Source organism: Odontesthes bonariensis, chromosome 13 (genome assembly GCF_027942865.1).
Source record: "Odontesthes bonariensis isolate fOdoBon6 chromosome 13, fOdoBon6.hap1, whole genome shotgun sequence".
Classification (NCBI taxonomy): Eukaryota; Metazoa; Chordata; class Actinopteri; order Atheriniformes; family Atherinopsidae; genus Odontesthes; species Odontesthes bonariensis.
Window position 1 is genome coordinate 29,428,317 of NC_134518.1, and position 24,970 is coordinate 29,453,286.

The window sequence follows — 24,970 nt, forward strand, 5'->3', positions numbered from 1 at the left end:
GTTATTGAAACTAAATGAGGTGAAAACTGTTATCTGATTACAAGATATAGGGATTTATTTATACCTATTTAGATGTTTCCTTTCCAACACTGAATAAGAGAGGGATGTCACCAAAGAGGCTACAAACTCACCTATGAGGCTTTTTTCTCTAGGTCGAGGGTGTCAGCCATTAGCTGAGCAAGCATACAGCACAAAAAACAAGCTTCAGAATAAATACCCTGCTTTCAGTCTTGGAAAATGGGTTTTTATTAACTCTTTCATCCATTCATATATTAAGTTATTTGCCCATAACACAAATGCTCTATCTCAGCACCAGTGCCATAAAAGACAAATATTAAGAGATTGCCTCCACAAAGCCCAGATCCTTATCATAGAAAGATACAACAAAGACTTTATCCTTCAACCTCTATCTAGATGTCCCCACCCGTATCTGAAAAATAAAAACGTACTCGGTCCTCTGCAGCCTGTTATCAAGCCTTAAAAGTATGTACAGTGACAATGCCACTAACTTACTGTTTTATTATTAATCTTGTTAGGCTTCAAATAGTCACTATCACCATGATGTAAGGCTAAATATACCATCAGAGACAGGTGTGTAGGTGCCTGGTAGATTGAATGATTATAGATTAGCCATCTCTGCCATTTAATGTTGATCACTGATCATTATGATGAAGAGCATGATTTTGCTTTTTTATCTGTAAAGCTTTGGTACATGAGTCCTCTCTCAGTGTATTTCAGGGAAATTCCAAGACACAATGCAATACATATCAAAGGCTTATATCTAACACATTAATGCTATTTAGGCTTCAGCTCAGTTCAATTCTATTCATATAGCGCCAAATTACAACAAATGTCATCTCAAGGGACTTTAAAGATACAATCCATTTTAAGCCAGAATCCAGAATCCAATTCATTGTAATACAATCATAATCCAATCAAATCCAATTAATTATAGTACAAGTTAGTCCAATTCATACACACAAAGCCAATTTAAAAAGAAGTAGCTTAGCTAAGGAAACCAACAGATTGCACCGAAACTTCTGTTCGATCTGCCTCGACCAGCTGGGGTTTGAGAGGACAGGAAAGAGGGGACCACCATAACGCCAGACCAGGAATACTCGTTGAAAAAGAGAAACTCAGGTTAATGACAACAATAATTTAACATGTACATAGAGAACAAAAGAGAACAGAGTGAGGAAAGGTATATCATGGGAGGTATCCCAGCAGTCGAGGCCTGTAGCAGCAAAACTACAAGATTTTTCAGGGTCACCTGAGCCACCCCTAACTATAAGCTTTGTCAAAAAGGAAAGTTTTAAGCCTAATCTTAAAGGTAGAGAGGGTGTCTGCTTCCTGGATGTAAACTGGCAGCTGGTTCCACAAGAGACGTGCCTGATAACTGAAGGCTCTACCTCCCATTCTACTTTTAGACACTCTGGGAACCACAAGTAAACCTGCAGTTTGGGAGCGAAATGCTCTGTTTGGAAAATATTGCACTGAGAGATCTTTAAGGTATGATGGAGTTTGGTCATGAAGAGCTTTATATTTAAGGAGAAGAATTTAAAATTCTATTCTGAATTTGAGAGGGAGCCAATGAAGAGAAGCTAAAACTGGAGAAATGTGATCTCTCCTGCTAGTTCTCATCAGGACTCTGGCTGCAGATTTTGGATCAGTTGGAATTTTCAGAAAATTAAGACAACTTCTGAGTCTGAATGTTTGTCTAAATACTCGTAGGAAAGTTGGTTAGGTGTTAGCATGTTTAAAGAAAACGAAACAAAACATGTGCTCAACAGCTGGGGAGGCTGCTGTATATGAATCTGACATTGAAATGATTTTGCTGTCATCTTGAAGATCGATTCACTGAGAATGGCTTGAATTTTCATTTATGCAGTGAATAACCTTTTCTGCTGAGGAAGAATGCTCATTAGTATGTACAGAGGAGAATCTGTCCTTCCCGTCATTGTGGTGATTAAGGTTTGATCCAGTTGCCTTGTCTTGTCTTACAGGGTGTTCTTGTCAAATATATTAGGATTTTATGATGTATGTTTGAGTATGTGGCGTAGATGTGTGTGTATATAGAAAGAAAAGGTGGAGTGACAAAGGGGAGAATAAAGAAATGATGAAGAAAAGACACGTCAGAAGAAGAAGTATTTTTGTGTGATAAAAGAGCAGATGAGGTCCATGTGTTTTCTGATGTTGTAATGTTATATCTCACTGAACAAAATCTAAAGAGTTTCTTTAGGCGTCTTGTGTCCTTTACAAAGGGCAGAATGATGTAGGTTGAAGGTGAATGCGATCAGGAGAAAGAAAATCTGAGGGCTTTTTTTTGTGATGGTGTCACCCCTTTACACAAAATGCTTACATGTGTTTTATATTTGCACATACAGAATATTATCATTATTTATTATTCAGTGCAGATCTATCTGACTCTGGAGTTTACTTACTTGCTTGGTCTAAAGATTCTTTGAAAGAAAAACATCTTTGTTATTCCCCCCAAAACACTAATAAACCTTTATTGAGTGCCAGTGGTTGTAATTCTCTCTTGTTTGACACTTTTTCTTTGGAGCTCACTTTGTCTCATTCATTTAGAGCTTTGATTCATTTACAACTATTTCTCTATGCTGTCAGCAGTCCTGTTAAGCACAGTCTGCTTTGCAGACAGCGGCATTGTTCTCTTGTAACAATTTCTTCCCTGATGGTCCGCTTTAACAGAAAGACTCATCTGGACTATTGCCAGCGAATCTCAGCAGCTGTTGGCTCATCAGTTACTTTTTCTTACAAACATACAGACTTTGTAAATGCTTCACATGGTGCAAACAGTGAAACTGATGTCACACTACCCATGCTAGACTTTTTGTAATCAGCCTTGTCTCCCTCTCCAATTTTGAACAGTTTAAAATAAATTGTCTGGTATGGATCTGAATGGAAAAAGTTGAAGCATTTCTAGCAGCCACACTACAACATGCAGGCTTTGTGGCTTTGGATTCTGATCTTTTTGTCTCAACCACTGTTTCTGTGTTTTCTACAATGTATATTTGCATTAAGTCGGAGATCATTAAAGCATATATGCTACTGTTGCAAATTTAGTGATTCAACCCACTTTGTTGTATGACTTTAACTTCAGTTTAATGGAGTAAATTGGCTAGTAAGTCAATATCAAATGATGTGTTGTGTTGTGGCTGTAAGACAGAAAATAGTGACTGGAGTTTTGAGTGTTCATGAGTGAACTACAAGATGGTTTTTAGGGTTGTACCTGGACTGCTCCCCTGCTGCCTTGCTCTGATGATGTTTGCCTCCACTAAAGAAAGCTCATATATTTCACTTGTGAACCCCTGTAAGGCCACAGTCTGTGGGCGGTTTCTTTGATGCACCTTTCAGATAGACAGTAAAAAGAGTTCTGGGATTGTTGTACAGAGGATAGTTTTCTCTTTATAAAACTGTCTATAAAAGGGGGATTTTTTTTTCTTTTTTTCTCCCCGTTTTTTTGTTGTTTTTACACCATGAAGTCTTTTTCTCTGTGGCTGTTTTTGTGTTCTCCTGTTTTTTCTTAGTTTATTCTGTTTAATCTTGGTTTTATTACATTGCTCCTAAGCTCGGAGGTGAAAAGAGAAGAAAACATATACAAATTGTACAAGTCCTTATAAAACAGACAGAATGAGCAAGAAAGCAATGAAAGTGGCTGATGTGGCACCCCCACTAGCTATTAACAGGTCTATAGGTTTAAAAGCAAAATGGCACAGATCTCATTAATACAAACCCTGCCCATGCATTAATCTGAATAATGGAAATGAAATAAATGATTGTCTACATTAGCTTTCTTGCTAAATCCAGAATGAATGTCAGATGCTATGTTCTTTTTTGATGGCAAGATTAATGAAGCATTTATGTTTTTTTCCTCTGACTTGTAAGTTTTAGTTACCAACAAAATATGTTTGCATGGCATAATCCTACTCCTGCAAGCTCAGCTGTCAGCCACACATATCCGATATCAGAAAGATGTTTTCAATATTTGTGGCTTTTGAAATTAGTAAAATAGTTTCAATGTAAAGATTACTCACGGACAACAGTTTTTTCTCAGTTTTAGATAAATTAGTGTAATGTATGGTGTAATGCTTTTAGTGAAAAAAATATTCTGGCAATGATTGGGAAACGTTGTCTAAATTAAGCTTACACTGCAAATTACTCATGAAGGATAAGGTCAAATTCTTAACAGTAAAACCGACTCAGAGATTGACTACAGCAGCATCCGAGTATGCAACGAGAACGAGAGGCAGATAATAAAAAACAAATAAGAGGAAAACATGATGAGGCAAAGAGAGATAGGATTTCAGCCAGAAGCTGAGTCAACAAAAGCCTGGCCGGCACCCACGTCCCCTGGCAGGGGGGTCACTGTGTTGGACAGGTGTCTGAGGACAAACAAACAGAAGCATGCATACACACTCAGGATGGATATATTCAGTCGTATTCAAACTCAGGTGGCAGGGAGGGAAGTGGTACAGTGAGCAAGAGGAAGCTCCGGACTTTTCCCATCTGCTGCTGACACTTAAACTTCAACTATGTGAGACTAAAATGAATGGAGGGAAATTAGGTAACTCGTGTACAGGTAGACTCTGAGTTTTGGATGCTATACGTGTGGGGTCATTTGTTGTGACAGTTGAGTCCTACAAAAAAAAGAAAGAAAAAAAAGAATTTAATCATACAAATAAAAACTCAACTCAATTCTGTTGGCACTCCCTCTCCCCCTGGAGTGATAAAACAACAGTAGAAACACTGAGAAAGGGGGTTTGCTGAAAAATGTATCTGATTTTGTGTATGATCATTTCACAGAAGTAAAACATAGTAAAAGCGTTACATCTGACAAAAGATATTCAAGTTCTTACCTTACCCTAAATAACAGGATTTAAGATTGACATGCAAAGGGATTTTCAGATTTGTGTTATATCTTTGGAGTTTAGATTCTTGACCCAGTTTATTGTCACTTGTTTGATAAATGGAGGCATGAGTCAAGAGAGCTGGTGAATAAAACCATAATCTTCAGTTTCTTCTGCATGAACGTTTTATGTCTGATACCTTAATGCACTGCCAGAGTTTACATGAAACCTATTTTTTTTCCAGCCATGCAAACAGATTAGCTCTTAGCAAATATCAGTATATCACAGTCCAATGTCGTGTCAGCACAACTAGCTATGTTGTTTGTGTCTGCACAACAGAGCAGCATGTTGGACAGATTGTCAAAAATGGTCAAATTTGCACGAGAATCTTTCAAAGTGAGCAAGACGTGATATGCTGTGTAAAAAAAAATAAAAAATGATCTGAAATGTCAATCTGACTTTGTATTGCTCCAATTATTGTTGAAATCCAAGGCTTCTGGAGGGTCACCACTTTAGTTTGCTTTTTCTTGAAGTTGGGATCCCATCTATCGCTAACTCTGACATAGACATATTGTCAAAACTCTGTGATGCTGGTTGTAACCTGGTTTAATCTGTAAATGGCGAATAAAGCGTCTCTCATTATTTCATTTTTTTCAAATCCATACATTTGTACTTTTGCTGTGATACCCTTAATTTGACCACAATATGATATTGTAACATAGCATAGTTTTACTTTGAATTACATTAGATGCATGTGAATAGTTCTTCAGCTCTAACATTTCGTAAAAGTGTTTTAACAGCTCGTAAGACATCTCTGCAATCTTTGCAGGCTTTCAAGCTAAGGCAGGAAGACAGATGCATCAAAAATTAAACAACCAGCAGGAAATATAGAAAGTTTCTGGAGTATAACGTACCTTTAAAAGAAAATCTGCCTGAAATTAGTCAACAGAAACTATATTTCTGTTATTGAAAGGATTTTTTTTAACATTAGTAAGTTTATGATGATATTTATATATTTTTTTATTTTTATTTTTTTTTGCAGTGAGAGTGACGAATAGTAGAATGTTTTCAACCCTTCCTCACTTACTTTTACTTTTACCCAATATTAAAAACAATTTAATTCTTAATGAATTTTGTTATCTCTGTCCATGTCTCTGTATGTTTTTTCTTTGTATACTTTTTCTTTTTTTTTTAAATATATGATAGTAAGACATAACATAGAGCCAATATCAGCCTAATACAAAGTAATGGCCAAGAGAATTTTTGAGTTTGATAGGAAGAGTCATGTGTTCTGTTTTCGAATTCCCCAATCACTGCCATTGGTCTTTGCCTATAGACTTGACTAGAGTTGAAGTCCTGTAAATTTCATAAAATGGTGATTTAGAGGAAAATAGATAGCTGTGCAAGTAAGACAGTTGATGATAAAGAGCTGAACACCTAAAGTGAGTGAAACCAAACCTAGTATCATACACCTGCCTCTTTGCTTTGCTGTAGTCTTAGTTTATTCTTGCTTATCTTCTGCAAACACAGAGTTACTGGTTCCCATGGCAGCTGCTCCTTCAGATCCTCTGTTTTTGTAGATGTAACTAATTTTACTCTGGTAGCTTCCAAGACCATTAGAACGTAGAACAGCAGTTTCAAAGTCTGCTTTGGTATTTCCAAAGGTCAGTGGACATAGGATATGTTTTATAACAAGAGGCAAATGAAATGGTAACAAAATCATCGTGTGTGATGCATGATGGGCTTGTTTTGAGCTGAACTATTGTGGATGAAACATTCTGTATTGAGCTTAGCCCACTGAGATGGATTGGTGTGCCTGCACAGACAACACAGTACTGTTCTTTATTTAGATGAGAGATGTAGGACAAAGGGAGTGAGTCATCACATAGGTAGATGTGTGATGAGTGATGTCAAGGTCAGAAATATTTTGAAATATTTTTTACAAGATAATTATGAACAAAGAACAAATGAGCTTTTACAGAGAGATGCGAAAACAGTACATGGTTTCAGATATTTATTTTAAATGATGGTCTACAAAACCATCTCTTTTATATGTGTGTTTTTAGTTGTGAGGCTCACTGTAAATTACAGTTTTGTAGCTGTGTTGCAGCTCATGTCTCCAAATGTAATTGGACATTGAACATTCAATGCCCTCATGCATGTATCAACATGGTGATGTTCAAGCTCAGCATCTTGCTATTGTACATCTACCTATGTGATGACTCACTCTCCCTATCTTGCTATGTACATCACAACTACTTGCCAATCTTGCTACATGTTAGATACTGGAAGATTTAAGGAAAGTGCCAATCTGGTGACCTCCATGTTTAACAAGATATTCATATTTTGCCACCTCACAATTTACAACCCAGGATTGCAATATTTCAGATATTTACCAAAATGTAACAGACACAATTTTTTGTTGGGCCTAGACTGAAAATGATGTTAAAATTTTAACTATTGATTGTGGATGTTTTCTAATTGCAAATTAACAGCATCCAAAATAACTTTTATCACCCACACTGATCTCCATCAGCTTTGTGAAACTGTTGCAAAAGAAAAAAAAGTCAGCTTTTGTAAGTCAAAATATTCACGTGACTTAGTTGTTTCCCTTCAGACTCATAACTTTTAGCACTTAATGTTAGTTTGAGACTTCTGTTTAGTCAGGTTTAGACATTAAAGTCCACCTATTTGGGTTTAGTCACAAATGTGGTGTCGACAAGAAAAAAAAACTCCCTCTGAAAGACATTACACTAAAACTCAAGAAATAAAATCACAAATTGTGACCAGATTTAATGACTTTCAAATATTTAGCAGACCTACTTTGTCAATAGCTGACACTGACAAGCAATTCAGGCAATTTTGAGGCTCCATACATAGATGTTCTTCACCCACTGCCTTCACATAAAGCTAAAGCCTTCAGAGAAGTGCTCAGAGTGACACAAAGGCTATAGCAACATTGGGGGTGATGTAAAATGATAACACAGTGAGCCCTCAGTATGGGGGCATTCATCGATCTCAGTTCTTGCAAAACCTACATCCACCATCATCAGAAAGCCTTGAGGAAACAGGTCAGTGAACAAAACCGTGAGGGAGAAAGGGAGAAAGTGAATGAGGGATGCGAGGAAAAGGGGGTCAGAAGTTGATAAGAACTGAACTGCACTGTTCTTCTATAGACCAGCTGCCGGAAGAGCTTCTCATAGGGAGACAAAAACGCTTCCCAGTCCGATCGGCCACTCAAAAGGATGACTGAGAGCTGTCGCCCAGGCAACAGCCTGCAGTGCTGTGCTGTGTATAGCCCTGTCACCAGTGGCAAACTTTGTTTAGTTATATGTGATATATTACATATCTACATTGAAGATTTGAAGAATGATTAGTAGATAGTGTAGCAGCAATCAAATCCAAATTGGCTGATATAATTTGCTTTCAGAAAAAGGGATATTTAAAGCCTCTGTTCTGTGGTATCTGAAATGATGTGCTATAGGTACATATTTTCTACTGTGTGGAGAGAGACCTTTTCTGAAAATGTTACCTTGGCAACTGCAGACAGAATGGATCAAACCAGATGAAATTGTAGACAGAGCTTTCAGAAGTTATAAAACATATTCTTTAGATATGTAAAAATTTAGCTTTTTACAAGTATTGCAGTCTTCATCTCAGTGAAACAAAGTCCTAGATTTTGACCGCAAAAAAACATTTGCACGTCATGTCATTGGGGAGTAAGCCGTGAGCTGAGTAGTCCATGTATTAATTGAGAAAGAAAGAAACATGAGCTCAAAGTTTTTGAGTCAAACTGGCGACCTTTTCAGGGTGTATCCTGCCTCTCGCCCAATGACAGCTGGGATAGGTTGCAAGCCCGCCCGCAACCCTAAATTGGATTAAGTGGGTATAGAAATTGGATGGATGGATGAAATATGCAAGGCCTTCCATGACAAAGACATAATCTAGATGGGAGCGAATGATGTTCTAAAATCTGTAGGCATCTTTCAGCATTGACTGAAGTTTTCAGTTCCTCAAGCACTAATGCTCCCCATACAATCAGAGATTCAGGCTTTTAAACTGAATGCTGGTAACAATCCAGATGATCCCGCTCCTATTTAGTCTAGATGTTGCGGCATACATGATTTCAAAAAGGAATTTCAAATTTTGATTTGTCTGACCACAGAACAGTATTTCACTTTGCCTCAATTAATTTTAATTGACTTTTGGCCCAGAGAAGATGGCAGCAATTCTGGATCATGTTCATATACAGCCTTTTCTTTGCATGACAGAGCTTTAACCTGCATTTGTGGATGGCACTGTGAACAGTGTTCACAGAGAAGGATTTCTGGAGGTGTTCCTGAGCCCATGCAGTGATTTCCATGACATAATCATGTCTGTTTATGATCCAGTGCTGCCTGAGGGTCCAAAGATGACACGCATCCAGTGTTGATTTTGGTCTGTGACCCTTGCGCAGATGTCCCTAGATTCTTTGAGTCTTTCAGTGGTATTATATGGTATTATGTGACGTAGATGATGGCACATTCAGAGTTTTTGCAATTTTACCTTGAATAAATTCTTCTGAAATAGCTCCACAATTTGTAGATGCTGACTTTTGGCAGATTTATTAATCTTTTAACATCCTAACGTTCTATTGTCCTTGTTTTTTTTTTTTTTGTGTGTGTCATTCGATCGCAGTAATTCCATGTGTATATTCTGTAAAATTTGTTCAGGAAAATTATAAAAATCCTCTCTTATTACTGCAGTAAAGCAGTCATTAATTAAAGAATAACTGCATTTCCCTATACTGAACACTGGGAGGCACATTAAACAAATTTAAGCCCACGTGGAAACAAGGCATTACAGTTACTACATTAAACTGTGTAGTTAATAGTTTCTGTACTATATCAAACCAGAATCCCTTCTAAGCTTAATTGGATATAAATGCCTTCTGTAACTGTGAAAGATGTACATGCATACCACAACAGCTTTTTATCACTGTCTATACTTCTATTGACAAAAGATTGAACTTTCCATAAGTGTTTTAGGTTCCAGCTTGGTGAGTTATATCGGGCCTTTCCTGAGGCTATCATGTTTCTCTTCTTTATTTTTATTTTTACAAACAGACAACAAATTTGGTTTGACCCCTGAAAAAAATCTGTTGTAGTTCTGTAAAATCAAGTTTTCACATAAAGATGGTAGAATCACTCAGCTGTTTTAGAAGGCACAGAAAAACAACTATCCATTCAGTTATTTTGTGTATATTCAAGGTCAAAGCCTGCATGTGTGACAATTATAATGTAGACAAATTAGCTCAGGGTGCTTTTTAGCAGGAATGTAGGTGGCTTTAAGCTACCATGCCAACTGGTGACAGATCAGGTTTACATAAAAGCGATAAGGTCTTGAGGCATTTTGTTTTGGTGAGAACAAGAGTATTAGAGGGGATGTGATATGTAACAGTCAGTTCTATTTGCTGTGACTGGACTGTTAATGATCATCATCACAGTGACATAGAGTGTGCGAATGTGAGCTTGTCTAATACACTGATTCATCATTTTGCTAATGCACTATGCTGGTGTCGATCTTTTGTGAAAAAGAAAATAGTTTCCTCAGCTTTGAATTAAAAGGGAAACATCCCTTTGTTGCTTCATCCTTCATTAAAAGGATGAATGTCCCAACTTTTACTTGGATTTGAATGTTTTTTTTGTTTTTTACATGATAATTAGAACATACTGCATCCATGTTTACTCTTAAATTGGTTTTGGATTCACAATAATTCTATAACAACCAGACTTTGGTGCACACATCCAAGTTTTGAAGTATCAGTTGGGATGAACAAACTGACTAAATTGACAACAAAGAGCCACACACCAGCTTTCATTCTCTCTGAAATTTAACGCAAATAAAAATCATATTAGATTGCAGCTATTTTCTGCACTGCTAAGTTAAACAAGTTTAATCTTAGATCTGTGATAGAGCACTCATGTAAACAGTGGCTGTGGAGTGGAGATGCCTTCAGTGTCATAATACTGAAAATGAGGTCAGCTAATTGGAACGGCTAAAAATATTTCACAGGGTACACCTTCTCCTTGGGTTGTGCCAGTCACCACTGTAACAAATTTAGTATCCTTTTGATAATGACGTGATTACAACTTTTTGATGACCACGGAGTGTCTGATGAGAGCTGATACAGCTGTGGTGGAAATAATACACACAGCTCAGTGTTTGAGATGTCACAAAAAAGGAGACTTTTACCCCCACTTAAAACAAAACAAACTAAACTAATACCACTGCAAATGATCCAGGCTGTTCTCTGCTTAATGCCACTCTGCATCTGCTGTGCCTTCAAAATGAATCCATTAATCACTATCAAATTACTGCTGAAAATCGAATGTATGGGATACATTGAAGACGACAACAGTTGATCTACTTTGAGCACATATGTGAGCATCAGAAGATGCTGCACTTTGGATTTTAGAAACAATATCAGGCTCTCGTCACACGTGATATTAGAATAAATAGAAAACAACAAAGAAAGAATTTGTAATTCTTCCAGCAGAATTCTTATTGCAGCATGTACCAAGCTACTGTGCAATATGAGGTGGTTGGAAAGAAAAAGATAACTCTTCACCGTTATATGTGTTAACACCCCTTCATCATAGGGACTTTGTCTTTATGAGAAGAGATTTATGAGGAATTTTATGAGAAGTCAATTTCTTTCCAAAAATTTCATTTCAGAAAGTGACAGTGCACCTGAAGAGTCATCCTTGAATGCACACTTTTAAAAAGCACGCTTTTGTTATTTGCTTGGCTTTGTTCTACAGGAAACGTCGCTAAAGTAACTGGATAAATTTTCCCTGTTCCCTGTCCCTGTTCTCATATACTGAAATATTTCAGAATTTTAAGTTGAGTTTGGTGACCAACCAACGTACCATCCTGTACATTATTATGCATCGTTGTCCGTAATTGCAATGTTGAGATTACAATTCAATTTGTCTTGCTTGTACAGTTCTGCAGATAAAGTGAAACGTTTTTTTTCATCTTAGCTTTATACATAGAAACAAAGAAGAAAAAACTGGCTTTGTGTTGAGACAAACAGGCCCAGAAGTGAGCAATAATAAGATTTGTTTCAACATGTTACTCGTGGTGCCTAATTAGGGTGACCTTGGCAACACCAGAAAAAAAGATTTATCCAGTCACTTTACTCCTCTGTATTTAGAGGGGGATTTCTATGAGTCAGTTCTTACTTGTTTCACTGAAAAGCAGTGAGATGTGACAAAGGCTTAATGGCTTTCTCTCAGTCCTCGCTGTTCCTGGGAGTTGATGCTTGTGGCTGGCTTTTCTTTCTTAATTAAACATTTCCAAATTTATTATTGATGAAGAACACGTGGAAGTCTCGACCATTAAAAGCTTCCCAATCTTTATTCTTCAACAGTCACGCTGCAGAGCCAACAAAATCCTCTGAAAAGTTGCTGCACAGACAAATGGGTATTGCAGTGCTTCTGGGTGTGTTTTTACCATATTTGGTAATAAAGTAACATGTTGTCAAACTGTTTGCTCTGGCATAAGCTCCAGCACAGCCATGGGGATATCCAGTCTCTAAGCATGAGCTCAGGGTTTTAATCCCGGGCAAAGTCAGCAAGCACACCAGCAGGAGTGTCATCAAAGAAAGCTTTAGAAACATGACAATGGAAAGATATGACACATCCTGAAAGAAGCTCTACAACTCTTATAGCTTTCAGGAGGGAGCAGTGAGGAGCACTAAGATATATTTATTCTGCTTTATGATGCCATGAGGTAAAATGTTTAGTTTTTTTCTTCAGAGACAAAGTGTGTGCAAATCCAATCAAAATCTGCCAAAATATCAAAACTATAAACCTACTTTGAAGAAGCTGTGGAGCGCCTTAAAGAGCTTACCACTGAGTGATGCATCCCAGTGTAAACAGCATTTCAATATTTTACATTTCTTAAAATGATGTCTTTGTTGATTTATTTAACAGGGATAGTGAAAATTATAAAAAAGAAAAAGACACTGCTGTAAATATGAGTGAGTCATCCAAGAGGCTATTTTTTTAATCTGAAAGTCCCAAGATAGAATTGAGATCGTCACACTGAGACAGATAAAAACTACACATTTGATTACAGCATTTATAAGTATAGAGAATAAAGATCAAAAGAGAGAGATATTTTAGGAAGTGACTCTTAGAAAACCCCTATACACATTACAAGTATTGTTAAAATCATATAACACAGTCTGAAGTGATCCAAAGCAATAATATAAGAAGTTAACAGAAATATAAAAGGTATAAGTATCACTCGATTTATGCACATGCATTAGGACTGACTAATTCTGAACAATTTGCATGTAGTTCAGTAATGATAATATAAGAATATATCCTCTTGATAAAACTACAAGTAACACTATCTCTGACTAAATGATAGTCACACATCATGCATAGAAGACAAATAAAAAAAATCCAATTCAAGAAGATGTCATACTTTTAAACGATCCCTTAAACTGATCAGCTATTGGAACCAGATATTGGACCTGATTCTCAAAACTACAGCTGCCTCAATCTCATGAGAATATCATCATATAAAACAGATTGATTATTGTTTATAATGCCAAAGGAAGTTGGTATCAAATAAACAGAAAGTCCAGCTGACTTGCAGAAAGCATGTGTGTAAAATCGAAATCTCAAAAGACTCTTTAAGCCAACGCCTGAAATATTAGCAGATATAAAATTAGATTGTGCGATGACCAAGATTCAAAGTCCCATTCTTAATATACACTTACAAGTACAGTTTAGAATGACTCCAGGAATGATGACAGATACTGAATGATAAACCACAACAGTAATCCTAACTTGGCTCTGGTTGGATAATATAGTAAAAAGGCATTACAAGGGTTACAGAATGAGGAGCAATGGTGATAATATGTTGTACTCTATGCCACTTTTACAGTACTGTAGATTTTTAGACAATTGTTTAGTTAAGTTTCTTCCACATAACCAGTTGGATATAAATGTGTTTGGATGAAACTTGGAAAAAAACCTTCATATTAGCACCTTGATATTAGTCAATACACTGTATGAATAGATTTACTTGACTTCTTAAATGTGCATTTAACCCTATCTTATGAGGGCCATTTTATTTCTCTTCTCTGACTTATACCAAATCATACTCTGATTAGACTGTGACAGTTAACAGACGACTCTTTAGGTTCAGTTATCTCTCACTAAAACAAAGGGGAAATGAGATTGATGAGGTCCCATCTCTCTGTGGCCACCTTACTGGTCCCTGTCATCTGTTAAAACGATTAGGAAGGATGTCACCTACTGATGGAGGTGATTGGACCACTGCAGTTTGTCTCTGATGACTTTAGTGAACATTTAGTCGCTTATGCTAACAGATTGATAAAGTTATTAGATGCACATGAATGCTGAATGCTGACTCGGAATGAATGACAGCCTTGCCTCCTCAGTTTTGATTCAGTGAAGACCAATTGATCGTTGGGCAAATCTGTGTTTGATATGATCACATGTTGTGTACAAAACAATCAACTTGCTTCTAAACATATTAGCCCACCAAAGGTTTGTACATTCAGAGAAATTGTGGCTGGAGTAAAATCATCGACCTCAAGAGCAACCTAATATCTTAAAATCTCGTTCCAGAATAACCTCAATGGCTTGGTGATGTGGAAATAATGGCGATGTTGTTGTACCTCCAATCCAGCGTTGCTCATGTTTACAGGCGGGGAAAAGTTAACCTCAAAGTTAAAACCTGTGAAATTTAAAAGAACAGACTCGGGAGACAATTGCTTTGTTCCTCAGTTGTATCTTTGTCTGTTTTTTTTTTACGTTATTTTTACAATTATACATCAGTGTAGTAGAATTTCACCCCACCAGAAAAAAATCAATAAATCAGTTAGTTAGCAAGGTAAAAGAGTTGCGTTTGGAAATATTTTAACCCATTCTGAATTCAAATGTTCGACTTTAGTAACTGCACTAACTTTACTGCTCTGTTGAAAGAAGCATAAATTAGAATTTTTGTTCTTCATGGTCCTTGTAAGTCTGTTTTCTTTGGCATGGACAAAGTTTAAGAATGGACACAGACTCATTACTGCAGGCCTTGTGACTCTTTGGCCAGAGTCAGATTTTAATTATCTGCTGTTAGTTTAAAACTAGGGATGTCCATATCCAATCACGTGATCGGAAATCGGGGCCAATCACATGGTTTCAGACTGATCGGAATCGGACTTTTCATTCCGATCAGCGATCGGATATGTAGCCTATCTATATATGTACATTTATTCTCATAATTTATTTTTTTATCAGAACTACAATATTAAAAACAAATGGGAAAAAATAACAGCTTAGTATTTGCTGTTATGTGGTGGTACAGAGTCAGACCGTCTCAACTATAGACATAATATACGTAGACTTAGAGCTGACGTATCAGCACGGCCGCCATCTTGGATGGGTCTCCAATGCCCCCACATTACATTTATTTCGACTGAGGAAGGTGTATATCCCCAACTACAATAATCATAACTTCAGAATTTGTATGTCTATGGTTTCAACTCCACACAGAAACAATGCATGCGGCATGACGTCACTTTGCTGAGGGCAGTAACGCTAGGCGTCCATTGTTCCGTCACGTCAACTTAACTCGCCGGATTGGATGCCTAGTGTCGCCGTGTTGCTACTACAGTGGGCGTGTATAGGAAGTTGTAGATAGAACATACGGTAGAATGGCTCCGGGGGAAAGTAAATAACCGAAGTTTCTCCCTCTAAAAATTTGAGTTTTGGAGGGAAATTAATGTGTATAAATCGTCAGCAATGGAACATTATTTCGTATTGCACCATGGATCTGGATCTGCGAGCGAGGAGAGCTGCTATTGAATTGCTAAGAATTAGGAGTGCAGTTCCGAAAAGCACATTACTGACCTTACTTTATAACACTGTGGAACTTTTATTTGCTCATTTGTTTACATGCCTGCCAGGTATTTCAAGTTGAGCTGCTGCTCGTTTTTATATTAGACATTGTTGCACTAAACTACAATGTGAAGAATTTGTTTATTACTTGATTACTTTTGTTTTTCAAGCTACCTGACAGAAGTGGTCTGTTTAAAAGTGTTAAATGATAAAATAAGTGAATAAACTAAAAAATCCGGGACATCCTGGACCTGTTTCTTCGCCGTTCTCCTTTTTCTTAATGTAATAGAAGTATCGGATCGGGACTCGGTATCGGCAGATACTCAAAATCAAATGAGTCGGACTCAGGGGCAAAAAAACCTGATCGAGACATCCCTATTTACAACCCAAGCTTTTCTAATGAAGCTGCTTTACCATTACCTTTATGATTAAAGCTGCTTAAAGAAAAAATTGTGTCATCACTAAAACATCTCTTCTTAAAACGAATGTTTAAAGGCAAAATAATACTTTTTAATGACAAATCACAGGAGTTCTGTATCTGGTACATTTGAATTTAATCAAAGAAAGCAGGTAGAGACCGCACAGACGTGGCACAATGCATACAGTTCCTACATCAGGCGAACTGACATGTGATATATGGACTTCAATTCTCTTTGTCAGCAAGTGGTGCCAGTAATATTGTGGAAGAGGAAATGACTCATTAGATTAATTACAATCGAAAACACATATATCTTAGTCAATAATCTTGATTCACTCACATTTGATCAATACACATTTACAAGTAACATGCCAGTCTGCTGACCCCAGTGTTAGAGGAAAAGCCTGCAACCGCAGGCTTACTTACAATTTTAGTATTTACGTTAACCTTGAGTCTATAGTGCCCTTTTCCGGTCTTTGCATAATGACTGTTGTAAGCCAGCAACATTCCTGTACCCTATGTACCTGAGCATGGGTCGTGAATGTTGAACAAGATAATTTTGCAAAGTCAGCAGCACGAAGATGTTGTACAAATAATCTGATATGACACAGCTGTGATAAATGTCAGTGGCACGGGCAAAAGCCTTCCTAACAAAGGTAATGATTCAAATTTAATGGCATCCCGAGATGTACTTCAGATATTACGTTATATAAAGTTGACACAGATGCTACTTATTATTGGTGATGACCACAACCCCAATTCCAAAGAAGTTAGAATGCTTTGTGAAACTGACATAGAATCAGAATTATTGTTGTTTTATTATTATTGAAATAATCTTCCCAGGAAGCTCAGCTCCGTTGCAAAAAAAATTAAAAAGGAAAAACACCAGATCTACACATCAGATTCTAAAGACCAAAGTAGGTATATTAAATGTTAATGTTAATGTCAGTGCAATTAGAAAAAGGCTGACTGAGTATGCATTGTTTGGAAAGGTTGCCAGGAAAAAGCCTCTTATCTCTAAAAATAACATGGCTGCACAGCTTAGGTTCCCAAAGTGTCTGAACAGACCACAAGACTTCTGGAATAATGTCTTGACAAACAAGACCAAAGTGGAGATGTCATAATGCACAGCATTACGTTACGAGAAAACCAAACAAGCATGCCGGCACAGACACGTCATATGAACTGTTCAGCATGATGGTGGATGGATAATATTTGGGGCTTGTCTTGCGGCCATAAAACCTGGGCACTTCATTGAGCAGTCATTGAGGCAACCATGAACTCCCTTGTATACCAAAACAGTCTTGAATGAAATGTGAGGCCATCTCCTTGACAGATGAAGTTTTGCTGAAACTGAGTCATGCTACAGGACAATGGGCCTCATGCAAGAACATTTTCGTATTTTTATTCTAAATTTCTCTCACTTTTTTCATAAGAAGGCCTCGTACGAACATGTCACGTCAGATTCAACAAACGCTCTTAACTTCAGAAAAAGTGTGTAAACGATCTGCGTAAATGATGAATCCCACCCATGCGTATTTAAGTGCACGAGGATAGTAAATTTGCATACTCCACGCCCAAAATAATACCATATTAGGAGCTGTGCTTCCTCGCTCCTGTACCAGGAAGTGTTGAGTGTTCAGTCATGAGAATGGCATCAAGGCGCAAAAAGAACAACTTTACGGGCTCTGAGACTCAAGTTCTGCTTTCAGAGATCCAAAAAGGAAAATCTGTCATTTCTAGCAGTGTCAGCAGTGGAATTACCGGACCTGCTAAAGCGAAGCAATGGGAAGCAATTACGAGTGCTGTTAATACCATGTAACCTGTAGTTCGTTATGTTGCCGAAATAAAAAAGAGGTGGTTTGATGTCAAAGGAGTGTAATAAGTCATGCAATGATTTTTATCTGTGGTTGTATTCACCTCATTTTAAGACCTGCTAAGAACCAGATGATGTAATTTAATACCCTGATGTGTTAAACCTTAGAAGTGAAAGAGGGTGTAGTTTCTTTTTCATATGTAGACATATTCATATACATGGGAGACAAGTTCATTGTTTCTCAGCCGAGGCAGAAATCAAACGGAAGATCTAACGTGCAGTTTTTGGGAATTTAAAAAAAAACATTTGGCATCTCATAAAAGCTCCACAAAGTGACTGGCATACAGCAGATATTTTACTGTTGAATACAAGCACTCCCTTGACAGAGCTTATGGAAAAGCATCCATTAATCAGCTGAAAGAGAAACTGAGACGTCTCTTAATAGTTGTGCTTGACCCAAATATGCAATAAGGGATTGTAGAAAAATAAATATTGGATTATTTAGGCCAAATAAATTGCTAATTGCTAAAATGAGCCCACAATAATTGAAGAATTGAGATAAATTTAACTTTATGTGTCTTTTAACATATCTCTTTCTTTTTCAGTCTGTTCACAGTTCTCCAGAGGAGTTTACGCCATCTTCGGATTCTACGACAAGAAGTCTGTTAACACTATCACATCTTTTTGTGGGACACTACACGTCTCCTTCATTACGCCCAGCTTCCCTCTGGATGGAAATCAGCAGTTCATTATCCAGATGCGACCTGATATCAAGGGGCCCCTCCTAAGTCTTATCGAATACTATAAATGGGACAAGTTTGCCTATTTGTACGACAGTGATCGAGGTAAGTCATTGACCCCTTAAGATAATTTTGAAAGTCTGCTTCAAGCTCTTATTTTAAAGTTCTCACAAGCTTGATTCTTAAAAATACTTCTAAAAGCTGCGGCTTCCATCAGTTGTCAAACTACTAGGCTTGAGTTTTGGATATGGAGAGTAGACAATGCTTTCAGGAATACATTTTGGGTTATAACTGCACATTAGATTTCTCTTGCATGCAGCATACATGCAAAACAGTTAAAAAAAAAGCATAAATCCACTCTGTGGGAGTTAAACAGTACAGGTAAAGGAAGGTCAGGGCATTTTGTTTCAACACAACCCACTTGTCACACCCAATCAGCTATGTCAGTTCCTGTGTTTGAGTAGTTTTTTATGGAAGTTGAAGGGTAGGGGCGGCAGTCCAGGTCATCTTACGGTTCAGTAGAGATGAAATTATCTGCAGCTGTTGATTTCCATACTCGCTCTGGATTTGTTACTGTTGTGTTCATATGATATGAACACTTCACACAAATGAAATGCTGCACCTTACCTACATTGTGAAATATGTGTGAATTGAGTTTTCAAATTGTTGATCAATAGACATATGTGCATGTAAGTTGCAAGTAATATGAGCTGTTATCCCAGCCCAGTTAATCAATTGAATGTTTTACTCACATTTTAAACTAGATTTATCTGATTTATTTAGTAACTTTACATGTATAGATTAAGTCATTTTATGACACAGTATGCACTGCTTTTGCTTTACAACTCCACAGTTCATACTTATTTGTATCTGTTGAGCGACCAGCTCTTGCTCCATTGGCCTCTGGCTCACATCTTTTAGTGAGAGGACAGTCAACTCCACCCATCATCAAACATCAGACTACTGACGGAGGACAATCCTTTTTTTGTGTTTGCACCTCAGGATACTTAGAATATTTGTAGGTCCTTGAACTATTAGGCTCCTACCTCAAGGTTTTTTTTAGTCGCACAGAAAGGAACCATCAGTGACATTTGGTAATTGTGCAATAAACTGTGTCCATAGGCTGAACAGAGTTTTTCAGCCGTCGCTATTATCACCTGTACAACACATCAGGATATTTTCTGCTTTTTCTGTGCTCTCACAGCACAGAATCACAGAATTGAATCAAGGGGCTGGGTGGAAAACCACCCTAACAAATCAGGTGTTAATGGCTAAGACATTTCTACTTAAGTCCTGACACTCTGGAACATCTGAAAAATAGCTTAGGACAGCAGGGTATGTGGGAAAATGACTCTAGAAGGATCACAAAATCAGCTTTCCTCTCTGCTCTGCTAAATATCCACATGGAGTGTAATTTTGATGGAAGCCACATGAGCTGCACAGAATAGACATGCAGGACAAGAGGTCAGACATGGCAACAGTAAAGAGAATCCATTCAATTACAAAAAATCATACAGGCTGTGCAATATTCTGATTAAGTGTCACATCTTTACATCAACTGTCAGAGGATGTTTACAACAGGATATATCAGTCATATCATTGTCATAACCCATATCTATGCTTTTTATAGACAACACCACAATGGGCAAGGACTGAATATTAATGATGGTAGAGGGTGTTGACCTTGGAATCAAATTTCAGAATAATGCTTGACTTTGCCTCGTAGAGTTGGGCAGACAAACGTATTTGACTGTAAAACCTCTTTTGAAGTATGAAGTTGTTTGTAAAACATAATTGTTTCACTTTCATAATGTAAGTAGACCTAATTCAGAATTCTGGAGTTACCTTAAAGACATGGTTGGTAATCCTGTTCAGAAACACATTTTGTAATACTGGGTGAAATGGTCCGTCTATCCTGAGAGAAATCTATACAAGATGTATTTAGAAAAAGGGACAAAAATAATCAGACCTCTGTGGCAGCTGCAGGACTGAGAAAAAGCTGACCAATCCGAGATCAGCGTCCCGCTGATCTCGGATTGGTCGCCTACAAAAAACCAATCAGATGCCTCTGCTTTCTGCCTACGCCCCCCTCTGCCGGCTCCCTGCTCCATGTGCGCATGCGGTTCCACCGGCTTTGGATGAAGCACTGACGGAATGGGGAGGGGGGGGTGGAGCTTAGAGGAGTGGACACTTTCGAATCTTGCTAGCTCTCTTGCTAGCTCTCTAGGATTACCTACCATAGCTTTAACTCTTAACCTAACCATGACATTTATAATTATACCTCTAACTCTAAAACAAAGTTTTGTGTTGAAACAGCCCTTTAAATATCAGTCCCCACAAAGTTCTTGGATCCAATGAATAAAGCGTATTCAAACCAGTTTTAATCTGGCCACAACCCTAATTTGAAGCTAAATCAACCTTTTGATCTACAAATCTGTTAGACTGACAAATATTCCCTGAAAAAAATACGTGATTTATTGTTGTGGATTTAATTCAAAGGAGTGAATGCCAAAAGATAGCACACGCTATTTATCAGTATTAGTTTATACGTTTAAGTCAACAAGTCGACCTGAATAGGGTCAAATTATGTAGCTGGTGAAAAAAAACGAAGAAATGATCTCCCTTTCTTTTTCAGTGAGTGAAATGCCTGTATAAAGAAGTAAGAGCTCCTGTAGTTATGACCCTGCTTAACGTGATAGGCTGAATTAATTAGAAATAAAAAATCTCCCCCCTCAAACTGTAATATCCAGACTAACTTACTTCTTCTCTATTTCGCATGATAGTGTAAAAGTCTGGAAGTAAGATTATGTTCCTCTGAGTCAACATTTCCCTTCAGTGTCTGAAAAGTTTCATATGCTTTATGAGGTTGATAAATGCAGCTTTTTCAAAACAGAGGCAGCTCAGTTTAAAGATGAAGGCAGTTGAGTACAAGAAAGTAACGGGTAATAAAATAAAACTACCAGTAATAAAGCATAATAATAGATTAACAGTAAAATTCCTGCTTGTGCCTTACATAATTTTGTTGTGTCATGTGACTCATTTTCTAGCATGACCTTCTAATCAAGATTTGGCTATTTTTCCCTTTGGAGAACAATGCAGACTCCTGCAACATAGAAATATCAACACGCACTTCAAAGGAAAACTCTTTTCCTCAGAGAGTGTAACTTTATTTGAATAATCCAACTGTACTGAAAAACATGGAAAACCTCAGTTGTATCCAGTTCCAGTCTTGTTTCCTATAAAGGAGACTTGTTCTTCAGTTTATATTTCTTAAGTCAACCTTTTCTTTACTTGTCAATGTAGAATTATTTTTAATTACAACACTCTAAAAGTACAAGTGTTGGGATCTTTTGAAAGCCCAAATCTGGCTCTCTGCAACATGTAATTACTATCCCGAGTGTCTTAAGGTAATAGGTGGTAAATCAGCTCAGACAAGTGGGATCACTACATGTTTAGGCTGAATACAGTGTAGCGTTCTGCCAATGGATTAAGAGGGATTACTATTAACTCTCTATCGTTTTACATCACTTACACTCCCCCACTGCATCTTTTCTTGCTCCTACACACACTCAGTCTTCTCTCACATTATTTTCCTTTTGTCTCATGTACTGCGCAGTTCCTCATCTCTTTTTCCTTCCTAGTATTCACTGCTAAGTTAGTCTTGTTCTGACTTGGAGAGGGATCAAATACTGCTCCTCTCTAAAATCAGAAGCACAAGCTGTTTTAGATTGTCCCCATGTTAATGCTAGCAATGACCTGCTCTCCCTACTGTACGTCCACAGAGGCACTAAGGAGCCTGTTGTGCATATTTCATCATTGCATGGCTGTCTAATTAGGTCAGCGTGATCCTCTCATTCCCATGGCAACCAAAGTGTAGCAAGAGAGGGGGAGAGAGAAGGAGAGAGGGAGATTATAAGTGACTGAGCCTGTTGGTAAATGATGCAAGGATGTCTGTGTGTGGGTGTTTCTCACGGAACCAAGAGAAAGGAGGCGATGGAGTTGCCACCGGTTATGATGAATTCTATTAGCACATTGAGACTGGATGAAACAGCACCTACAGTGTCAGTTAAGTTGATTGGAATCATATGGGCACTCTTCTTCTGTATTTCTTTACCATATTTATTTAGCAGATTAAAGTTTCAAATGTTCTCAAATAAACAGTTGTACTTGTATGTTCCACCAGATCATAGCAATGGCACCTTGATTATGACTCCTGTAAAAGCATCTTAATAACTTTAGGAACAGTTTAATAACAGGGGCAGTTTACATTCCATCCTGTGGTGCACATGAACGAAACAAATGTTCCCTTTGTGTAGTGAAAATGTTTTAGCCCAAGCGACAAAAGATCCAGTTAGTTCTCAGAGTGGTAAACACTGCTGCTCTGGTGTCTCTGAAGTATGCACAAGATGTCACTTAGCACCTGTGCCTGTGACACACAAATCACTGCCCTTTTTTATATAGGGAGCAACCAATGCCTTATTAATGAAAAACAAAGTTTCCATTGGTAAATAAGATTTAGTCAATGGAATAAGTTTAAATCATTTTGAAAAGATAGAATTTTCTGTACACATCAACATCTAGACATTTTTGAAAATATTTTAATTTGTCTTTTTTGGTTGGTTTTGACAGTTACAAAATATTTTCATGTTTATATTGTAGAAAATAGCCTACAGCCAGCAACTCGTTGGCTTAGCTCAACATAAATACTTGGGAATTGGGAATTCAGCTCTGCTCAGTAATAGTTTGTCACAATTCTTTTTTTTTCTCCTTTCAGCGGTGCAACACAATCTTTTCCTTCCTTTTTCTTGGCTTTATGCTAAAATTAGCAAATTAGATGCATCTAATTAGGAGCAATGTACAAAGAGATATAGTTAGATTAGTGTCACTCAAATGTTCCTGACACTTTTCTTTTTAGAATAAGTTAATAAAAAAAGTTTTTAATTAGCTGTTATTATCTAGAAATGGCGTGACTACATATGATTACAGAGGGATAAAGGAGACATCAAAAAAAAGGAGACATGCATAATGGCTGCCTATGTGATCTGGGTATCTTTTTATTAGTTATCGGAATAGATGATGAAATCTGACTTAGCCTCCTGAGAATGAAAGGGATACCTTTTTATCGATCTCCATGGGAACGATAACAAGTGATAATGTCCGTTTAATAGCCTGAAAAATTTGAATTTTCATTGGCCTCTCTTTTTCAGTACAGTGGCTGTCCATTGTTTACATGTTTATAACTGCACAGGAACTAGGCCCTCTGAATAAGTTCAAGTTCAAAGTTGAATAAATAAAATAAATACAAAATGATTTTCGACAACCTGGCCAAATTATAGTTATATAGTTCTTTCCAGTTAATTGTGATGCTTTAAATGGCATTATGCAGATAGGTGACAAGTTTACTTTAGAATAAATGTTTAAACACAGAGAAGGAATGAGGTCAAAGTAGCCCAAAGTGATTAAGGCTGATATGAAGATGTACTTCAGGATACTGGATTGATTTTCTCTGTGAAATATTTATGAGCTCATTTTAGTCTCTGGTGAATTGTCTTTCATCATTTTATGCTAAAAAATTCATGTCATTTTAGGTTTTAATATTAGTGAGAACAAAGTTTAGCTTTTACAATAAAGTTTGTTTGCATGAGATAAAGTGTCACTGGGAAAAAAAAAAAGGGAATATACACATCACAGCTTATCATTTCTCCCATGCTTTGTCAATTTCTTGCCGGAAAAAAAAAAGCCTACTTAGCACATTGGGTCATGACTCCTTATTCTCCTGTTCATTTAAATTTAGCACAACTTCAGGATAAATAAGAGGTCATCTCTGCTCCCCTGCACAGTGGTAGCTCTGCGCCTGTTTAAATGGATGGCACAGCCTTGGAAGCAAGCCAACACATAACATATGAAATGATTATAACCATCACGTCATACAGAAGTCTGTGGTCTGCAAGAGAACACAGTGGAGCCAACTTCCACATCAGTTCTAATCAAGAAAAGCTAAAGAGTGTTATAGTCTTGTGCTTGTATTCCATGCATGTATTTTCCCAGTAAACCACACTATGTGAGGAGTGTCATCAGAATGAATTTCAATATGCAGTGTCGGCACTGCGCTTGACACTACAACTCAAATACTTTTGATTATGTTGTAAGTATGATTTATGCTATTATGAACTTAAATTATCATTAAACCTTAACAAACATTACTGCAAAAT

General features: G+C 37.3%; 1 protein-coding gene across 4 annotated transcripts in view; it reads left to right on the forward strand.

Annotated features, from left to right (window-relative positions):
* The window catches only part of gria2b (glutamate receptor, ionotropic, AMPA 2b), a 51,717-nt gene that overhangs the window by 8,104 nt on the left and 18,643 nt on the right, over positions 1–24,970 (forward strand). For all 4 annotated transcript variants that reach the window (XM_075481880.1, XM_075481879.1, XM_075481877.1 and 1 more), the window contains exon 3: positions 18,624–18,863. In XM_075481880.1, coding sequence (XP_075337995.1) covers positions 18,624–18,863 — 240 coding nt within the window. The remainder of the gene's footprint in view (positions 1–18,623; positions 18,864–24,970) is intronic.